Raw genomic sequence first — 21,968 nt, 5'->3', positions numbered from 1 at the left:
ATAATGTGTAGAATCTCCATTGAGAAGCATGAAAATGAGATGCTCTGGAGCAGCTGCACAGAGCTTAAGGTCATCAGGCTCAGTGCCAAGCATGGACTACAGGGGTAAAAAGCCCCCCCAGCACTGGGCTGTGCAGCAGTGAAAGTGCATTTTCAGGACTGATTAAACACCATCTTTTGAGTGAGTTGAAATGGCTTTTGTGATCCAAAACTCATCATCAAACATCAGTACCCGACTTTACCAATATGCCCAAGGCAGAATGCCATCAGATCTTCACAGAAATGGCCCAACATCTAGTCTAACGCCTTCCCAGAAGAGTTACAAGGCAGTTACAGCAGCAAATGGGCACAAACTACTTATATAACGTTGGGTTGGAACTTTAAAGTGATCTAAGAGATATTCTGTTCCCAATGACCACATGACTTAAAGCTACACACTGTGACACACCCTAAGCAGTAACAACACCATTAAACTACAACCCCCAAAAAGCACTCTGCCATTTGATTGACATTCCAGTCACTCCAAACCAGGAGAAGCGCTAGAGTGTAAAACTTTCAAGTAGGCCGAGACATTAATAGCCACCCTGACCCGTCCCAAAGGCCGTGATATTTGGAAGGCATGCCTCGTGAATGTCAGTAGCCAGCAGCCAGCAACCTCACGCCTGCTGCTGGAAAACCTGCTATCTGCACACAGAGCAATCACCACAACCAAGACACCTCTGATGGTGTTTTCATTGTTTCACTGCATCAGTTTTCTCTGTTCTTCTTTCTGAAAAGAGAAAGAAGCAACAATCAAAAGATAGGACGGAAATAATGCATTTGTTGTGTTTGTGTCTGTTCATGGTTTCTGTTCAGTTTATCTGCAGTGTAGGCACGAAGGCATAAGAACTGAGCCACTAAAATGTGTAGACAATAGTGACAAAATGTCCCTGACAAATTTTCACAAATAAGTGCCATATATGAAAAACATTGTTGAAAATTTGCAACAAATATCACTTTACATTTTGCACTGAAAACTATTTAGACTGTGTACCGTGCTTGTATTCAAGACGGCGAAGAGCCATTTTCCTCTTGGAATTGTGTATTTAATAGGTATCTTTTGTATCAGTAGCATCTTCTTCTCTTCAAGGAAGTCTTTAGATTGGACACTGTAATATTTCTGTGAGCATTTATTCACAAGAATATAAATATGGTCTCATACTGATGTTGAACGATTAGTTCTGGACCATAAATGCCACTCCAGCTCATTCCAAAGATAAATGCTGTTCCACTGCTCCACGGCACAATTCTGGCAGGCTTTACACCCCTCTAGCCGTTAAATGACATTGAGCATGGTGACCTTAGGTCCTTGTGCAGCTGCTACAGCTCATCTACCTCTCACACATAATGCATTCCTATGGAGATTGTGTGCAATTTGTACAGTGCACACTGCACAGACACTAAATATAACGGGTGTCTACAAACCTTCGGAAAAAAAAATATATATTGTGAAAAAGTTCATTTTGTTTATATATTTCATATATTTTTCACATTCATTACCCATAAAGTGATACATTCCAAGCTCTTTTACTTTTGATAAATATGGCTAATGAAAGAATAAATCAAGTATCTCAAATTATTAGAATATTACATATTCTAATATTTCATTTCAAACAAAAAATTATGCACAATACAGAATAGACAAGTATGTTCATTTCATAAACTCAGTATTTGGTTGGGATTCATTTACCATGAATTACAGCTTCAGTGCAGCATGGCATGGAGGCAGTCAGATTGTTGCACTCCTGAGATCTTAAAGCCCAGGTTGCTTTGATAGTGGCCTTCAGGTCATCCGTAATGCTGGGTCGGTGTTTCTGACAGTCCACTTGACCTCTTCCAGTCAACTTTCCATTCATATCTTTTGCTATAGCACACTGCAAACAGCCAGCCTTTTCAGCAGTGACCTTCTGTGGCTTGCCTTCCTGGTGGAGGATGTCAAGTATGGAACTATGGCAAGTGTTTTTCACATTAAAGAAAAAATAAGCATATTTTTTACCTTTAACAACTTCAAAAAACATTGTGATGCTTCACTGACATGTAACAGGGCTCTGTCTTTACTTTCAGGGCTTCAAGGCTGTGAAACTGCACTATATAACTTTTGGAAGAGGATAAGAAAATAACTGTTAACGCTCTATTGCATGGCATTGCTTCGGGGTAACACTCATTTTCCCTCAGTATCACAATAAAAAAACATACCCCAATAAAAATGCCCATTTTAAAAAGGAGGAAACAAAGGAAGATTATATATATTTGATCACATGACTTTTCCCAACTTGTTCCAGCCTCTTTCCCTCAACTGTGCTCACACGTGGAAGCCAAGTAAAGTGACATTTACTTGAATTAAAAAAAAAATCACAATTTTGGGTCAGTTCTGATTTTATGTTCATCCACTGTTTATGTTTTCTTTGAATAAATATTTTGTGAAATGATAAAATAGCTATGTTGCTTGAAAGCAACACCATGAAAACATCCATGTTTTTATACTCCCTAGCAATATTCCACACAGATGGCAGAATACTAAGAAATATTGAAATGATTGTCATTATATGTTTTTTATGTTAAATAACAAAATGTATGATATTTTTTTTAGTTTGTACTCACCTGTGCATAGGCTAAGATATATTGATGCTGTAGCTCTGTGGCTCAGTGGGTGTGTGTGCATGTGTGCCCCCACACACATGGTAAATTCATTCATAAATTCCGTCTTTGTTCTTCAGTATTTTCCAGCTATGCTATGAATAATAAATTTGGTTTTATGTATTGTTGGATTTCTTAGCCTAAAAACTGGACTGAGAATGAATGAATAAAATTGATATTCTATTTTTGTGCATTGTTGCTTGTAGGTAACTACCCTCCACTAAAATGACAGTTGATAATAACTGTATTATTTCGTCAGTAAAAATGGTCTTTTAAATGTAGTTTTTAATCAATTCTTTAATAAAATTTGATTTGCTAAAAATAAAAACATATTTTTTTAGTAAAATGCACATTTTCAATGTATTACCATTATTGCATGTTGTTATGCCAAAGTAACATACTTAAATTGACCCCCATTACCATTTTTTACATAGGGTGACCAGATCTTAGATGGTGAAAAAGAGGACACGACTCCGAGGGGTGTGGGGGGGATGAGCTCTCGCCTCTCGCTGCCGTTGTATTCTTAGCTGAACATATGTGTGCTTTTAGGTCCTTTACACCTTTATTTGCTACACAAAACATGGGAATTTCTTTTTAATTCAGAACGTACATTTACGTTTCGGCATAGCTGCTCGAGATGAGGGTGGGTACATGAGATTTGCCTGACGTACACAAGGACTACTGACGTGCAGACTGACCAATTAAATGTTTACAGAGAAGGTTATCGACCAATAACGGTAGCTCTACTGTCAGACCGTCCAATCAGAAAATTTTAGGCTACTTCACCACGCCCCCTTCTCACTCAAGCGAACCAATCCGAGTAGGGGAGGGCGGGACTAGTTTGTGAACGAAACGCTTCTCGAAATTCTATGTAAGCTCCAGAAAAACAAAACCCCGGTCGTTTGTGAATTTCCGCCCGGACTATTTTTAAGTCTAAAAAGAGGTCATGTCCGGGTAAAAGAGGACGTCTGGTCACCCTATTTTATACATTACTATTATAATTGTTCATTGTGCTCTATGGAATGTAACAAAATGTGTGCAAATATGTTTTACTCCATTATTTCATATATCATTCAATAGGGGGTTAAAATAATTGTTTTCAAGTAAAGTTTTCCATATTTCACAGTGAATTGATACACGTACAACTGGAAAACTGGCCTCAGCTGGGGAAAAATGAATTAAAAACTACATTATACTGATTAAAACAGTACTCTGTAGCATATAGTATAACTGCAGGATGCAAACACAATTAAATGTCACTAAACCCTATTTTAATAACTACAGCAGCACACAACAGCTCCGCTAGCCTAAACCGAGCAGGGCCAGTAACACTAGCTTCGATTAAAAATGTGTCAAATCATTTATATTAAGAGCTAATATTTACACATTCAACATATCATGTAGTAAAACGCGTTACTGAGCCAGAAATAATAAGATTGAGTTATTCGACTGAAAAATAACGATTCAAATATCTTAGGAGTCTATAAGACTACCCACCAACTCAACACTTTACAGTGGACCGTTAGTGGCCAGCAGGTGGCGTTGAACATTTGCAGAAATATCAATGAAACACGACCCTTTTTTAAAAGTGGCCTACGTAATTTAATAACCTTTAAATTTTATTTATTTATCTATTTTTAGCTGGTATGTTAATGTAAACATAATGTAAAGTAAATATTTATCAGGACAAGTGCATTTTGTGCCTCAGAAAGTCTGTTTGAAACCCGTGTTTGTGGTCTGCTTCACCCCTAGTCGTCACTCTAACTAATTCACAAGATCACTATTTGGAAATTGAGATGTCCAACCTGTGGCTATACAAACTTGTTAAGGTAAACTGCACACAGTAAATCTTGTGAAACAGGCTAGTGCATTCTTAACTCCCTCAATCATTTATTCATTCTTTTTCTGTGATGTTGTTCAGGATGGTAGTTCAGGAAGGCCCAAGGCAGGAGCACATACAGCAGGGTGCGGGTTCATTAGGGCATCGCTCACTCACACATACTTACAAACTCACACTAATGGACCACTAACTGTGCCTTTTTCTTAACTTGTGCTTTTGAACTTTGGAAGGAAACCAGAAAGCACCCAGAGGCAACCCAGGCAGACACGGGGAGAACACACCAAACTTCTCACAGACCAAACCTGAGGACATTGCAGCTGTGTGATGGCGATACTAACTGTTGGGTCAAAGTACCACCCGTTTTAGAACAATATTCACCCACAACTATGATAATTAATAATATATTTCTTTATTACCGGTCTAAGCTGAATATTATTATTTCTCTCCACAGACACAAGAGGGGGCTGTAACTGACTACAAACATTTGGACAGGGAGCTGGCAGCTCTTCTCATGTTCTCCAGCAGAACACACAGTCCGGCTTAATGGGTTACCTGCATTCACCTGAAGGTACCAATATAGTTTCTGCAGCCATAACAGTTTACACAGTGCTATGAGAATATACCCAGTGAACACCGAAGAAATTTATGAATAATGAGGAAAGAAGAAAGAGTTCCCGAGAGGAAAATGGCTTATTACTAGTATTGGATGTTGAACAAGAATATTATGCTCAAAATCACAATGGCTTATTAATGAGTTGTTTATATATATATATATATATATATATATGTGTGTGTGTGTGTGGTGCAGGCATGAGTACATTTAAAATATATTGAGCTCACCATGTAAATATAAGCAAAATAAGCTGTTAATATGGTTGGGGCATTTCCTCAAACAGGAACATTTACAGTATAACCCTATAACCCTAAGGAATTATCCAGTTCTGTCAACTTGGACAGAGTGGGGCTTTGAAACCGCAAGTGAGTGAAGATAATGGGGACCAATTGCAGAGATTTGTGCATTAAATAAATATGTAATTCTGATGAACAGAAGTGAGTTTCTTAGGAGTTTAACTGATGAGAGTAGGGGGACTTGCCATTTAATCACGAAAATATTTATTTATAGATCTGTCCACTGGGTAATATGGCTTTATGTACACTTTATTTTCAAGGGTTCTGTAAGGTTAAATAATTGTTGTTAATGATATAGGCTAAATGCTTTTATATATGGTTCTCTACATAACTTAAATATGTTTATGTGCTGCTTTTCTCAAAAGTTAAAGAACTATTTCTGTTACTGTATAGAACCCTTTATCATAAGTGTGTTTTCTAGAGGGAGTTTTCCCAGATCTGTACTCAGTACACATGAATACGACTTTCACTAATAAGTCAGTAAATATGTATGTTGTGTCTAACATGAAGTTACAAATAAGAGTCAAGGTTGTTTTGAAAATCGTAATACTTCTGCTTAGTGTGGTTATAGCTGGTCTGAGGACTTTCAGAACGTGACAGAAAAGTTGCTACTCTTCTGTTAATAACAGGAAATGCAATGGCTGTCAATTTCACAACAGACAGGAAACCAAGTGCAAAACACAGCTGTAGTGTGTGTGAACCCCTGCCCTTAATGAGCTTCAGTTTCAGAGCCTGTCACAACGTATTCTCTCACACTTTCACAGCGACATTTTTGAAGCTATTAATTCTCCCTTCTTTACAATAAAACTACAATCATCTTTCATCTGTTGATGTCAGAGTCTGAAGGTAAGTACACTTCAAGCCTATTTGTCACAATTTTATTCCTGCATGTATTATTTTATATTTGCATAACAGATCTTTTCCACTGTCTGAGAACAGGCTTTCAACTTTTATGCTTTTGCATAAGAGCTAGAGATAACGCTTATGTTCATATCAAAATATTAGTGCTTCAATTTTATTTCTAGTGTTTGCCTTGACTTCCATGGTTTTGCCTTATAGTATTTGCAGAGTGACAAAAAGGGATCAAAGTGAGCCGTGGAGAATTGTGAAGGGGAAAAGGGGGCAGAGGGAGTGAGGAGAGGAGAGGAGGATGGCGAGCGTTTCATTTGATCAGTCAGCAAGCGTGGATGAACTGGTGGAGGCCTGCATCAAAGCCTTTGGTCAGTAGTCTCACTCGCTCTCGTGTAAGCCTACTGATCAGGCAACTGCCCAGCATTCTCTCTGTCTACCTCCATCTCTGTCTCTCTCTCTTTCTCTCTCTCTCTCTCTTTCATCCCCCAATCTCTCTCTCTCTCTGTCTCTGGCTTGTGCTTTCGTTCTGTCTCAATTTTTACCCACATCTCTGTGTTGGGGACTCCACACTGACTGAAAGGGGCTCTCTTTTTTGTAACTCTTCTCTTAGATTTCAAGCTTTTTTGTCTTTCAGTTCAGGAACAGGAACTAAGCGTTTTTGAGATTCTGAAACACAGTGGGCAGAGCAGTTTTAACTGAAATTCATTTACATCAAGAAACAGTCCAGTGACGAATTCCGCCTCACGTTTTGCCTTCTCTCTTTGCCTGTGTTTCAGTCCCCTACCACATATTATCAAATGTATGTTAACTGTATTTAAATGTATAAATTGTTTTCTGTTCTGGCATAAAATTATATTATGCTGCAGTAAATTCCATTTCTACAGAGGAATTTGCTATTTAAAGAAGAAAGTGGTGAAAAGAAAATAAATGAATTAAATACTGGGTGGACTGTGATAAAGGGTTCCCATGTTGAAAGGAACTGCAACAAAAGTCAGTACACTCTTCACTAGTGTGATTTCTTTGTTTCACTGCTTTGTTTTTGTAATATTTTACATACCCACCTTTGTTGTTCATGACAGCTGCAAACATCTTGCATGGCTGATTTTAATGTAGCACAAATGTGTGGAGAGATATCCTGCCGTTTTTCACAGATGATTCTTGTCAGCTCTTCTTTTGTGGAGGAGTTACACGCTGCTTCTTTCAGGTTTAATGTTTCCCAAAATGTGTTCTGTAGTATTCAGGTCAGGTGCGTGTTGGTCGGCCGATAGTTTCACGATAGTTTTTCGATAGTGAGTTCTTTTGCGACTATTGTTCTTCTTAAACATTGCAAAGTTTTGCTATTTTGGTGTCATGTTATTTCTTGCCACATGGGTCAATGGTGAATTGCATACAGCACTTTAATGACCAGCAGTGAGGCAGTCCCTGTGTTAATAGCTCACTTTATCTTACAGAACAATCAGGCAGCCTGGCAGATATGCATATTTGGTACATATTTGGTGTGGTTCTGCAATGTTGTCTGCCAATTTAATAAAGTCTGTCTAACATAATGTTTTACTACTACTACTACTACTACTACTACTAATAATAATAATAATAATTTTAATTCAAGCACCTTTATGTGGCACTATATTCAATTAAGAGGTGTCGTTTACAGTGTATACTATATCTACCAACATAGGTTTTGAGATATAGTGAGAGTATAAAGCATTTTTCTATATTTCTCTCTCTCTCATTCAGATGATGAAGGGGAGCTTAAGGACCCTTCTCTGGTACGAATGTTCCTCATGATGCATCCTTGGTACCTTTCTTCCACTGATCTGGCAAAGACACTCTTGCACATGTATCCTTCAGCACGTCTATGTTGTTCCATTTTCTGTGTGATCTCCATCTCCATCCATTACATTCTATAACTAACTTGATGTTTACTGTATAGTTTACTGCCCTTTAATGTCAACTGTTCCACACTGAGCATAATTTATCTTGTGCCGAGCTGTCAGTGCGAGAGATGGATGGCAGCATCATATGGTAATGCAGCAGACACTATCCCACACATTCCTTCTACTGAACTGCAAAGACAAAATTGACTATTTACCATAACAACATAACAGGTCTCAGCAGGAGAGCTGCACTGCCAGCCGCCAGTCTCAGATTTGTCATCTCATCAAGTAAGTCGATGATAAAATGTAGTTGCAGAATTACAAAACTGTGACATTTACTTCTGTCAGGGTGTTAACAAAACTATATCCAAGAATTAAAAGCAACGTCTGTTAATAATCCTTTGTTAAATTAAAAAATCCTGTAAACAATTCATTAAATCAGGGGCCTTGTTTATTAAGAAAACCAAGAGTTTCATCCTGGATTTGTTGTCAGTGTAAAATAATGATTAACAGCAACCCATTGTTAAGGAATTGTACACATATCACTTACTGACTATTTGAATTGTACATCAAGTAAATGATGTAAAACACTACATAAACATTATAAAATGATAAGTAAAACATTTTATAAATAAGACACCAGGTTTACTAAAGACAAATTTGAAAAGTTTCGTACTTTTGTCATTTTGTTTACTTACTGTTTACTTATTCCAACTGTTAATACTTACATGAATGCATGCATCAAATGTTTATAACAATTGATCATGTAACAGAGGTAAATGACTGCAGTGGTGGAAGACCTGCCCAGACACGTTTGCTGATATAGCTTGGTGTGCTTGCCAGGGCAAGGCATCAAACCCCTGTCTGCTAAGCTGGGGGTAATATTATTACCCACTGTGCTACACCAACCATAACGATTTTTATTGTATAAACCAATATTGTGTTTTTGATTGCCGACACATCCTCTGAAATAATTTCCATGGCAAGACTTTTGCACATTGTTTATAGTATCACTGACATAACAAAACCTCATATCTCAGAAATGGTGGCTTTCTTAGAGAAGCAATAAACCCAGCTATTAAAATATACATAGCAGTAGACTCTTCTTGAATACTCATTTATGTAGAAATATCTCGAGAAGAGAGAAATAATCTAAATCCTGTTTATTATTAATAGAGCTTTGATACGGTGGAATTTTTTGATGCATTACTTGTAAGTACGATTTGTGCTGATAGGAGTTTGAGATTGACCCACCAACACACAGTCATAGCTCACAGAAAATGGCTGAAGTGAGACAGCCCTAAGCGCTCATTCTTTTTGTGTAGCATGCAGACCTATTTCATGCATTACTAGTCTCTCTCTCTCCCTCTCTCTCTCTCTCTGTCTCCCCCTGCACCCCCTCATCACCAACACACATCAACCCCACAACCCCCACCCCTCTGCAGGTACTGGATGGACGAGTTCCCGGCCGAGTTTGACCTGAACCCAGAGCTTGCTGAGCAGATCCGCTGCCTGAAAGAGCTGCTGGAGCAGAACGGGGACGAGAGACGAAGTCTCCTCATAGACATAGACAGTGTGTGAGTCAGGAGGAGCACAGTGCAGTCACAGAAAAACAGCCATCCGCTCCATTTACCCCCTCTATCTGATCCACAAAGGCACAGACACATAGTCCTAATATAAAGAGCATATCATAAATGCTGCCTGTTCTGCAGATCAAATTTACTGCTGCTGCTTAACAGATGAATTTTCGATTATAGGGACACTGCAGATTGGAAAGCTGTTATATATGAAAAAAGATCATTTTATTTATATAGAAATGCTTGTCGTTTTATTACTTTATACCGATTGATTTATATTAAAAAAATTACAACATACATGCCATATACCTTATGTGCATATATGTCAGAATCCACCCATCATATATTATATTTCAAGTAATCAGCGTCTCACTGTCCAAGTAAACCCAAATACATACTGATAGGAATGACTTCCTCTAACCTTTGTTATTATTTCATACATTTAATAATGTGCAAAGTATTCCTCACCCATCAATAGTCCATCATACGAATGGAAGAGGCAACTGACTTCCACCGTCCAGAAGAAGAGTAAAACCTCTCTCCTGTTTGACCACCTGGATGCCTCAACCCTAGCAGAACACCTCACCTACATGGAGTACAAGTCTTTCTGCAAGATTCTGGTGAGACTCCGACTGCCACTATGTAGTGATGGTTAGCCATCTTTTTTTAGTCAGTTATTGTTGCGTTAGCTGTAGAAATATAAGCATTTTTCAGTATAAAAGGGATATAATGCGAAAATGTTTTATTCCATGTCATTTTGACCAATTGTATTGGCCCAGTATTTCTGAAATTGACACATTAAAAAGTGAAGCTGGTGTTTTCAAAATATGTAAATCAATCTCCCTGCATCGAAAATATGAGAATCCAGCTTTAGTTCAATGGTTTTACAGTTTTATTGAGGCTGAAATTGTGATTACAGCTGTAAGATTGCTACTCCCACTAGTGCAATTGAAGGTATTCAGTGTGGTGTCATGCATTTTATGGATAACATTTTGTTATACAGTGTCTGAAGCCACATAAAAAAGTCTGTTTGAGATTATTTAACTCATTCTAAGTTGAGACAAGTGTATGATTACTTAGGCATGCAGTTTGTACAATGCTAGTTGTTGGCCTTGTAGCTTCAGTTACAAATGTTCAGATGCCAAACTGTGTTGAGTGATTGAGTGCATTTTACCTATGGAAAAAAAAACTGTGGGAGTTAGATTTTTCCCTGAGCAATTGCTATAAAAATGCACCCAACCTCAAAATGCATCAATACTTGAAAAAGTGCTTGCTTTCAAATATTTCAGAAAAATAAATCTGCTGAAATACTTGTATACACTGTTTGCAACTAAAGCTTGTATACCCCTAGTTCCAGGACTACCACAGTTTTGTAATGCATGGAGGTACTGTAGATAACCCCATTCTGGAGCGCTTCATCACCCTCTTTAACAGCGTTTCCCAGTGGATTCAGATGATGGTGCTCAGTAAGCCCACAGCCCAGCAGAGAGCTACTGTCATTACTGACTTTATCACAGTAGCCCAGGTCAGTCTGCCCTCAGTCTAAAACTCCTTTCCTTTCCCTATATCAGAAAGCTCTTCCCTCCGCTAGATATTTTCTGTGCATGTTATTCTGCCTTTATTTATGCCTCTTCTGCTTTCATTTATATCTGCAGTTTATATTCTGTTTACGCAAAGGTTGCCCTAAGTCATACTGTCCTGACATGGCATTCTGTATGTAGATATGCTTCCTGTTTATCTGAGTGTACTTGTGTTTATCATTTTAGAAGTTGCTGGAGCTGCAGAACTTCAACACGCTGATGGCAGTGGTAGGGGGTCTTAGTAACAGCTCTATCTCCAGACTGAAAGACACCCAGGCTCTTATTGGCAGTGATTCACGGAAGGTAAATGTTGTCAGTTCACAGCTTTACAACTCCACTACTGATACAAACATGCAGAGCAGAGATTTTCTCCTGCTGTTTCTGTATTTGGCACATGATGGTGGCAATAGATGGATGTAAATCCATTATTAACCCTGTTGGATGCATAATTTGCAATATGTTGCAATGTGAAATCATTTTATGGATGACGAAAATGGAAGTAAGAACATGGTCCTGTTATTTTCAGCAACTATTACTGTTTTTACACGGTGTTCTGTCTACTGAATCAGTATCGCAGATTCACTCAGATATCTCATCAGCAAATGCAGTAGCTCCCTTGGCAAGCCTATTCTGGAGATGTTGCCTTATCTTCTTCATTTTTTTTTTTGCACGAAGAGAGACAGGCTCTCAGCTTTATACATTGGCTGTCCCTCACTGCCACGCCCTTGACAGCTTCTATTCAGTCTTTTCCAAGAGTTGTACACCTGTCTCATGCTTTCCTGACTACTAGAGCATCCCATTTAATGACACAACCGCATGTTGCGATGTTCAGTATATGCCTTGCAATATATGGAGAATACATTGGTGAACAGTGATGTATCAACATTAAAAACTGGCCAGCAATATTTTGATCAGAATAATTCACCTTTCTTAGACCCAAACAGCCAAAGATAATTGGCGATTAGTCAGCACATTTAAAATAAATATTTAAGGATTCAATGTTCATTAGTCAGTTGCAAGCATTTGCAAGATTAGTTGTTGATAGCAAGCTGATAGCTATTGCTGTTATCAGTTTGACTAGATATCTATCACTGGGTTCTGGTTTAACTCATATATCTCATCTGTCCTCTGAGTTCCTCTGTTTAATATACTGTATTTATCACAAAATCAGGCATTAATGACCGTGTGGTCTCTGCCTCTGAAATACTGTTTGTGTAAACACACATTCTCATACATCTAATTTTAAACCATGGAAAGACGTTCTGTCTTTTGCACATAAATATATATTATGTTTGGAAAGTTTGTGCTGAGAGGGTCTGGTTTTGGGAGAGAAGACAAAGAGTTGTTGAAAACTGAAATAGGAGTATTGGATTGTTGGATTCTGGTGTGTTTTTGTTACAACACGTGCTTTTTATATAGCAGTTTAAAAATTAATGAATTTTATATCTGCAAAGATTGCATGAAACCCTTGTCACAACACATCAATAGTTAATCTATAAGATTTATTTCTGAGAGTCATTTTCTGACATTGATAGGCAGTTATTTTTCCATCTAATACTGGTGGTTGGTTTATCTCTAAGGTCTCTGCTCTGTTGAGGTGCCTCTATATAAACTTTTTTTATCATAAAACTGTTTTGAAGAGGATAGGCTCTCTGAGTCATGTTTCCATTCAGCGTATCTTCTTGCTGCCATCAGCTTGCTCATTAAAGGTCTGGACCCAGATTTCTGGGTTAAAAAGCCCTTTTTGATTGCTTTGAAAGGAATTGATTTGAATCTCATTATCAGCTGTTCGATGGGCTGGTGGAGCTGGTCACGTCGTGTGGTAATTACAGCCGCTACCGCCAGAAGTTTTCTGAGTGCACAGGCTTCCGTTTTCCAATCCTGGGTGTGCACCTGAAAGACCTGATCGCTGTCCATGTGGCCCTGCCAGACTGGGCTGATCCAGAGAAGAGCAGAGTCAACCTGACTAAGACCCAGCAGCTGTACACCATCCTCGAGGAGCTGGCACTGGTCCAGAGCACCTCACCCAACATTGATGCCAACCCGGACCTCCTTAACCTGCTCATAGTGAGTCTGGGGCCAAATGGGTAGGGGAGACTTATAGGCTTTTCTTTAGGTGCCAGGTTAATCAGAACGGCTCTTTTCACAAAGATTGCTTCTGGAATGATTTTGCTAATTATCATATGTATTCCACAGAGATGGGCTATTTGTGATTTCATGTTCAAAAAGAGGTATAGGGACTACCACATGAGAATTTATTATTGAAGCTATGTCTAGTTATGATTGATCTCTTATTATCTGAGTTGCAAATGCAGTATGTAACATGTGGTATATGAAAACACACTGGTGAACAATGATGTACCATGATTAAACATGGGCTAAAATTATTTTGGTTTCACCAATGGCCAAATGGGTGGGGGAACCTGGCAGGCTTTTCTCTATGGACTAGGTTCATCAGCTTGACTCTGTTTTACAATGATTGAGATAGAAAAGCTTTTGCTAATTATCAGATGTATCTCACAAGGATGGGCTTTTTACCATAGGGTTATAAGGGTTCCAATGAGACAGTATTTAATTTTACTAAATAACACAAAAACATGGAAGTCTTAACATTTGTTTATTGCCTGTATCTGGCACAAGAGGTGGTACGTACTTGATTTTTAATTTATGAATGTTACTACAGTGATAAATAATATGACTCTGTCATCCATCAGTATTTATTTTTCTCTGACCAGCTACATTTTTCATTACACATAGAGCATAATTATTCATGTTATTTTCATTAATTGCATTTAATATTAACTATACACTTACTAAGATGATAAATAATTTAGTATAATAACCACGCCCATCTCTTGTAGTCAGTAGAGCTGTTGTATTCAATAAAACTGCATCAATCAAATTTTGTGACAAGAATACTAGCTACTACTAATCTAACCCAATAACAATGATGATTTCTGCCTTAAATAGTTTGTGCCAACTCAGTGCTGCTATTAAAAATTCACCTGCAATTAGTTTCTGTTGTGTAGTGCATCAAATGGACATTATAGTGGATAGTTTAAACATAAACAACACAATCACAATATAAATGTCTGACTCTGATTCTTAATCAATATCCTCCAGTTAGTTACATTTGCCATCCTTTTTTTCATCCTAAATTTACATTTACTGACAGTAACATTTTATTTTGAATTTTTAGGTGTCTCTGGATCAGTACCACACAGAGGAAGAGATCTATCAACTCTCTTTGCTGAGAGAACCACGCAGCCTGAGATTATCCGTGAGTCCCTCCCACTGACATCAGCGCCAAACAAAGCACCAATCAAAGCTTAGAGACAGAATCCGGCCTATTACAGCCACTTATCACACAATTTGACAGATTAATATGTTGATTTTGATTGCATAATCCACTTACTTGGACATGCAGCTGGGAACTTGCACTACAACCCTGCAATTACGCTTTTCAGTCTCCAGGCAGCAGTCATTTACACAAATCCGTCAGTGCCATGTTTCCCTGTGCCATACTGACTGTTCCATTGTTTTTGGGTGGGATTTTCAGTCATCCAGCTTGAAGACCCAGTCCCCTCTAATAGAGCAGTGGGCGTCCTCAGTCAAACCCAAGGCTGATCCAGTCATCATCAACAAGCACATTGAGAAGATGGTGGAGGCAGGTTACTCTAATTCATTAAGATTTATCCTTGTACAAATAAAAATGCCTCTTATATAACACATGACAACATGTTGTTTTTCAGTCTGTGTTCAAAAACTTTGACACGGATGGAGACGGACACATTTCCCAAAGGGAGTTTGAGACGATCCAAAACAACTTTCCTTACCTGACCAAATTTGACGACCTAGACCAAAACCAGTGAGTTCTGTCAAATTCCTTGTATTCTGATGGGTTCATTGCTAATGCACATCAATGTATTTATTCACATTCATATTCATTCTTGAAGTAGATGTGTTGGCAGCAGGAAATATGAGCAGCCATAAGGATCAGAATGACTTTTGGGGGCTTTCTGGTATACACTGGTTAGTCCCTAGCAAAGGTGGTCTAAGACAGGAAAACTGATTTAACAACAACAGGTTCACATTCGCCCAGGTCTCATCCATTTGTGTCGTAGAAAAGCTTTCAGCATAGGCATGCAGATCTGTAAGCTGCAGGCTGTGATGCACTGTGTGTTCTGATACCTGACTATCATAGCCATTATCTCCATTAAGCCATTAACTTGCATCCATGAAATCCCAAGAAATTAAAATTAAAACAAACTGAGTCAGACTTTTTATGCTAGAGTAATAGCACTCAGGAAGCATGGGTTCTGTTTTGATGCAACATTTTCTGATTCTGGGGTCTGATTCGGAACATACTTTTTGCCGTTCAGTTCAGCTATTGTTTTTACCATGTGTTTCACCCAAAGGGATGGCAGAATTAGCCGAGAGGAAATGGTGCAGTACTTCACCAAAGCCAGCTCCTTGCTGAACTGTAAGATGGGGTTTGTTCACACGTTTACACCCAATAACTGCTTCAAGCCCAAAGTCTGCCAGCACTGCTCAGGCATTGTGAGTATAGACACCTACAGAAACTCTCTTCTCTTTCAGCAGTTCATTATAAGTGCGTTTAAGGCTGTAACTATATATAAGAACACACACACACACACACACACAGCAATTTGATATTGAATAGCTTTATTATTATTACAGTATTTTTTATCAATTATATTGCTGTCTAGATCTGACACTTGTCAACAATAGTCCGTGTTACAGCTTGAGTCTATGGGTTATTCTTTTTAAGGCTATTTTATGAGTCTAAGTCAGAAGCAGGTTTTTAATTCTTGTGAATTGACAAGACGTGCTGTTTCTTTAAGAAGGAGAAAAAACTATTTTTTTTCTGGAGTTGAAAGGTGGGCCTGAAAGTAGGATGTTATGTTCTGAGTTGGTGAAGGGTGCGCAAGGGTGTGGACACTATACCACTTCCTATTCTCTCGCTTCCTTCTAACAGCCACCAAACCACAGCCCAGCCACTGCTTTTAACCCAAACAAAACCTTGAGTTAAAATGTTTGTAGCATGTATATTTGAAGGAGGTGCTGTAGTACTCTGTAATAATAAACAGACAATATTACAACACATTATGGATGTGCAAAACAGAGCAATTCCATATTTGCCAACATTTATAATTAGCTGTTGGACAACATCAGCTGCTCCTATTATGGGATAAATTGTGTTAATATTAAGGAAAGTACGGCAGTTATGTCAATATTAAAGTAATATGAAACTGACAGGGGCTGTTTGTGGTCAGTAACATCTACCATCAACTGACGAAAAGCTGCCACCTATGTTCAGTTTCTACAGCAACTTGATGAATGGCAGCTGACCGGAAGCTGGCGCACATTATCTGTGGCTGCTGCCATCAGTTGAGTAGTAACTGCTGCTAAGGGTCAGTGGCAGCTGCCAATCGTAGTCATTGGCTGCCTCACCAAATGTATTACCTTCTACCAACTGCCAATTAGAGATTATACACTATGATGATATCATGGGATATTAATGTATTGTAACTGATATATGTGCTCTTCCTTATAGATGTGGGGATTTTACAAGCAAATATATAAATGCAAAGGTATTTTATATTTTAATTATTCTAAATGATGATTAAAATAAGGTGATTCAGAACCAGCAAATTAGTCATTTCCATTTTGCCATTTCTCCTCTTCATCTCTCTCTCTCTCTCTCTCTCTCTCTCTCTCTCTCTCTCTCTCTCACTCTTACTCCCTCCCTCTCTCCCTCTTTATGTCAGTTTGTGGAGTTAGCTGTCATAAAGACTGCTGCAGTCGTTTGGCCATTGAGTGTCGTAAACGGGCAAAAAGTGTCAGCCTTGACAGCCCCATTCCACAGCTGAGCCGTTCTCTCAGTTGTCCTCCTTCGACTAGAAAAAACACCAGCCCCGAATGCACAGGTACACACAAACACACACACACACACACACACACACACACACACAAACATACATACACACATATTGTTACTATGTATGACAAGCTTTAAGAACAGGCTACCTGGTGACATCCATAACAATCATGCTAACAAAAGAAAGTTCCGTAGTGCAAATGAAAATTTAGAAGCATACCAATGACTACATGTAATTTGTAATAAACTGACATATGTATAAAATTACTGCTACAGTATAGAAATACACCGCAACCCTGAAATGGATAAGCGGAAAAGATGATAATGATGATGAGTATAGAAATAAGTGATGAAAGCTTCCCCTCCAGATAAACGAATGCTTAATACAATAATATGGACAATGAAATGTCTTTGAGTGCATTAGTATTTATCTTTATGCACAGTATTTTTAACTAAACTGTTGCAAGCACTTAAATGTCTTTTTCAGTCTGATTGATTTATTAAGCAGCTAGAAAAGCTTGCTACTTAGCTCCGGGATCTTCACATTATTATGTCTTCATTTATTATTAGATGTTCCATTAAAATGTTTCTCAAGATAAGATGTAAAATATCCTATACCAATCCATTAGAGCTTCACATAGGGACCACCCCACTCTCTTCCTACCTGCAGCCACAAAATTCCTGTTGAATCCTACACCCCAAAACGAAGGTTGCTGTGGCCGTTTATGATCCGATCAGCAACCAGCTATCCTTAACAACTGCAGTTACTCACTGAGCCCAGTCCATGATTACACAAACCACCCACTGTATCACTAGCTCTTTACAGGTGTCATCAGGTAGACACCTCCTCTTGTCAGTGTTTCACTGAATTAAGCCCACAACACCTCCAGAAGTCTCAACTGTGAAGTCTGGCATCTCAGACCCAATCCAAGCCAGCTTTACAGTCCTTCCTTACCCTTTACCATCAACAACCATAAATCTACACTGGCCTCCCTGGTGACTAAGGCTGTACCTAACCCCACTGGCACCGTTAACGCATGCTCAAAATACACACGGAACCGGTGGCACTAAGTGCTACATCACCAACAATCCCAATAGCACCTCTACAGTGCATTTCCCCAAGTAATCTGTGCTCTTCTTATCTACAACCACTGACTAGACCTTTCAGCTGTTTCTGATAACTCCTTCACAGCTGCTCTTAGTTTCCGGCCCCTGATGCAGAACAACTTGGCCACAAATACCCTAACACCTATGTCCACTGGTCTTACAAGTCTGCATACTTCAGCTTCTTTGCTTCCAATGCTTCATCTACTGCATCATCCAATGGAACTGTTAACTCTATGGAATAAACTCTCTGTTTACTTTCAGAGTAGAGCACCATGTCTGGCCTCAGTGTACACCCTGGGACCTGCAGCTTTTTTCCTACGTCCACCAGCTATTTCCAGTCTTGTGCTTCACCCCTTCTACCAATATTTGTAGCCTGCACACGTTCACAAAAACATCCCCCCTCACGCACAAAGCTAACTATTTTATTACTACAGCCATTTGTCAATGCATTAACCTGTAGCCGCTTGCTTTCCAACAAACATGCTAAAACCCTGAGCACCTAATTATGTCTCTATGTATACTGACCCTGTGACAAACTAACTTTACAAGCTGATAGAATATGCTTCAGTGTGCCAACCCCTGTACATAATACACAACTAGGGTCTTATTAGGGTCTGACTTAGTAATGCGATGTTTAACATAGATGCATGTTCCAGATTTCCCATTTTAAGAGAGTAATAAATGCATCCCTCTCCAGAGACTCAGGACTGTGTCAGACTAAGCATTATGATTTAGAGCAAGTTCCTGACACCGCAGGTTTGCTTTAAGGAAGGTTTAGCCTTAGTTTGCCTGAGACTGATTGGCATGTTAATTATAATTTTAAAGATATGTGATATACAGCCATTTTAAGTTTCTGAATCCAAGTTATTTACTCTTTCCTCAAGTCATCATAGAAGAGACAAAAGAGTGCGGAGACGATGAGGTGTTTGATGAACGCCTTTGATAAGGTAAGAAGCAATGGGAAATAGCACATAAGGCTCCATGCAATATTGCAGATCTGCTAGTTTTATACTGTTATGCAAATGTATTGAAACCAGACTTTGTAGTGAATATATTAAATCTGCTTTGATGCATATTTTGTTGATTTGTTCTACTTTTAATGCATTACATCAAGAAAGTTTACAGTTATGGAGGACTAGAAGGTTCCTAATGTGGTAAATAAATAAATAAATCATAAATAAATCTTTAAATAAATCCCCTTCAGGGTTGTGTCCCCTCTTTGTGTCCAGTGATTCTGGTTAGGCCCCACTGTGACCCTGACATGATTAAGTGGTTACAGACAATGAATGAATGAATAATTAAATTAATACATGAACTGAGAAACAATTAAATCTATTTGAAAGTTAATTAATTGTCTGTAACCCTTATCCAGTTCAGGGTCGCGGTGGGTCCGGAGCCTACTCGGAATCACTGGGCTCAAGGCAGGAACACACCCTGGAGGGGGAGCCAGTCCTTCACAGGGCAACACACACACACATACTCCCTATGGACACTTTTGAGTAGCCAATCCATCCACCAACGTGGAAGGAAACCGGAGTACCCAGAGGAAACCCACATGTACACTGGAAAAACACTCCTAATAGCCAGTGACCCAGAGCAGAGCTTAAACCTACAACCCCCAGTACCCGGTGCTGTGTGACAAATCTCAGAACTGAGGAGATATTATGAGACAGTTTTATTGAGCATGATTTGCTAAAGATATTAAATATATTTTTTAACTACAACAAGACTGACTTACTTCAGTGTCATGTACATATTTAACTCTTGTGGTGTTAATGACATCGAAATAGAAACAAGAACAACACAGCACTTAGAACTTGGCAAACTACCAAAAGCCTTTGCTCTACCCAGTACATACTTAACACACACAAAACACCTGGGATCACCAACGTAAAATGGACATACAGGAAATATATATAACTTGGCTGCACAGAAACACCATCCACATTCGCAAAACAACATGGAAAAAAAATGACAATAACTAAACACAAATAACAAATATTTCATGAAAAGTCTTTCCCTGGGCGACTAGGTTCTAAGTTTTATTCTTGCATGAATGGAAGTATAAATCAAGAAATTCATTGCCTAAACCTGCCTTAAACCCCTTTTTTTCCATTTTGATCCATATTTTTCTATTACATAATCAAATTCTGAGAATCAAATTCCAAGTCTTGCCCTGCAGTCATTGATTGACACAAAGCCTTCTCTTTCAGAAAGGCAGTGGTTTGAAAAAAAAAAAATGCTATTAGTACATCAAATTTAAAAGTGGCCTAGACTAAAAATGATTTCCAATGAGGAGTCACCACTGAGACTCAGTTCAAAACTAGCTGTAATCTATGTCCTAAAAATCTACACTATATCACCTAGCTCTACACTTATATATTTTAGTTATCCAAGCAATAGCTTTTAATATTTAAATAACTTTTTTCTCCATAGGAGCAGAGTCTGCGAGTTGATCGACAGAATGAAGGATCCTCATTGATTCCCAAAACTGTGTGCATCTGTGAAGTGTAGATTTGATTCATACTTTGGATCCTTCCCATGATGAATATCACAGCTCCTCCTAAAAGAAGTACATAAAGAAAGCTCTCACTACTTTAAAGTTTTTAGCCTAATGCTAATTAAAAATTAAACACAATTGATTGTTTTTCTTTCCTTATATTTCTTTTTTCTTTCTTTGTTTTTCTTTTTTGTGTTCAGTGAAATGTAATTGTGATTCTATATAAGCTGGAAGGTGCGTTTCTGGGAGAAAAAAAAAGTTCCCTCATCAGGAATTGTACATTTTATTCCTAACTTAATTCACATTAGGCACAGTTTAAGCAGGGGATCTGTAGATACAAGGTCACAGGAATGACATGTCTTACAGGCATAATTGTACTGTGGTCATTTTTTGAAAGCTCGTATATTCTGTGCCAGTAGGGGGAGCTGTGGCTACAGATTGATTTGTGTCTACTCCAAGTCTTTGTACATGCTTGGGCATAATCACGATGTACATGTGAATTGCTGTGCTTTGTATATCTCAATACATTGAAAGGAGTGTTAACAGTAGTCTTTTGACTTTATTCTTTTTGTCACAAAGAGGTAAAGCTGTCATGTGCTTCATTCTCCCAGCATGACCCTTTTGGGAAATGAATAGGCAGGATCAAGCAAGTCCTTAAACTCTGCTGTCACTCTCTGCTTTGCTGCTGCTTGCAGATGACTGCTGTGCAGCAGAGATGCAAACAAAAATTGGGAAATGGCGTAAAATAACCTGCATAAGGAGGATTACTTTCTCAAACTTTGGACTGTGTTTGAAAAATGGTTCCATGTTCTGAAATGGCCTGTGATCAGTAGGTAATCACACAGGTTTTTATGTTTTAACTCAGAAACATCAATTACATGCAGACACTTGTGCCCGCTGAGATTTCCACAGTGATTTGTGAAAAAGCTTTAACACCAGGGTAAAAGCCTGCTCATGGTGGGAGTGCAATCCGCCCTGCTGTTCACATAACTACAGGCCTCCGTATGACTCTGAAGACGCCTTTTGTGCACCGTTTAACTGCCTCTGGGCTTCTATTAGGGATGCCTTTCTGCTCCTGTATGTTGCACATGTTTCATGTCATTTGCCTGCCTTTTATAAAGACTGTTTTCACAGCCGTTAGGAGCTGGG

General features: G+C 38.6%; 1 protein-coding gene across 9 annotated transcripts; it reads left to right on the top strand.

Moving 5' to 3' along the window:
* Positions 1–4,211: 4,211 nt before the first annotated feature.
* Positions 4,212–21,383, top strand: rasgrp2 (RAS guanyl releasing protein 2 (calcium and DAG-regulated)). 9 transcript variants are annotated; one of them, XM_066646450.1, is made up of 21 exons: positions 4,212–4,272; positions 4,428–4,504; positions 4,746–4,854; positions 4,967–5,083; positions 6,189–6,270; positions 6,484–6,644; positions 8,014–8,116; positions 8,385–8,441; positions 9,599–9,730; positions 10,209–10,350; positions 11,082–11,255; positions 11,497–11,613; positions 13,096–13,377; positions 14,510–14,590; positions 14,870–14,977; positions 15,063–15,178; positions 15,729–15,870; positions 16,889–16,925; positions 17,103–17,261; positions 19,204–19,266; positions 20,756–21,383. In XM_066646450.1, the coding sequence occupies exons 6-20, from the start codon at positions 6,575–6,577 to the stop codon at positions 19,260–19,262; spliced, it is 1,779 nt and encodes a 592-aa protein (XP_066502547.1). In that variant the 5' UTR covers positions 4,212–4,272; positions 4,428–4,504; positions 4,746–4,854; positions 4,967–5,083; positions 6,189–6,270; positions 6,484–6,574; the 3' UTR covers positions 19,263–19,266; positions 20,756–21,383. The 9 variants fall into 9 exon arrangements, with proteins under 9 accessions (XP_066502547.1, XP_066502542.1, XP_066502549.1 ...); XM_066646445.1 differs by having other exon boundaries at positions 4,746–4,865; XM_066646452.1 differs by lacking the exon at positions 6,189–6,270.
* The last annotated feature ends 585 nt before the right edge of the window (positions 21,384–21,968 follow it).

Source organism: Hoplias malabaricus, chromosome 15, assembly GCF_029633855.1.
Source record: "Hoplias malabaricus isolate fHopMal1 chromosome 15, fHopMal1.hap1, whole genome shotgun sequence".
In the NCBI taxonomy this organism is placed as follows: domain Eukaryota; kingdom Metazoa; phylum Chordata; class Actinopteri; order Characiformes; family Erythrinidae; genus Hoplias; species Hoplias malabaricus.
Note: the sequence above shows the minus strand (reverse complement) of the source record. Positions and strands in the feature narration are given on the sequence as shown.

Excerpts from the sequence above, each read along its gene's own strand:
- rasgrp2 (XM_066646452.1), top strand. The coding sequence starts at position 6,575 with ATGGCGAGCGTTTCATTTGATCAGTCAGCAAGCGTGGATGAACTGGTG. Across the intron at positions 13,378-14,509 it reads ACCTCCTTAACCTGCTCATA|GTGTCTCTGGATCAGTACCA; the intron begins GTGAGTCTGGGG and ends TTGAATTTTTAG. Across the intron at positions 17,262-19,203 it reads CACCAGCCCCGAATGCACAG|TCATCATAGAAGAGACAAAA; the intron begins GTACACACAAAC and ends TCTTTCCTCAAG.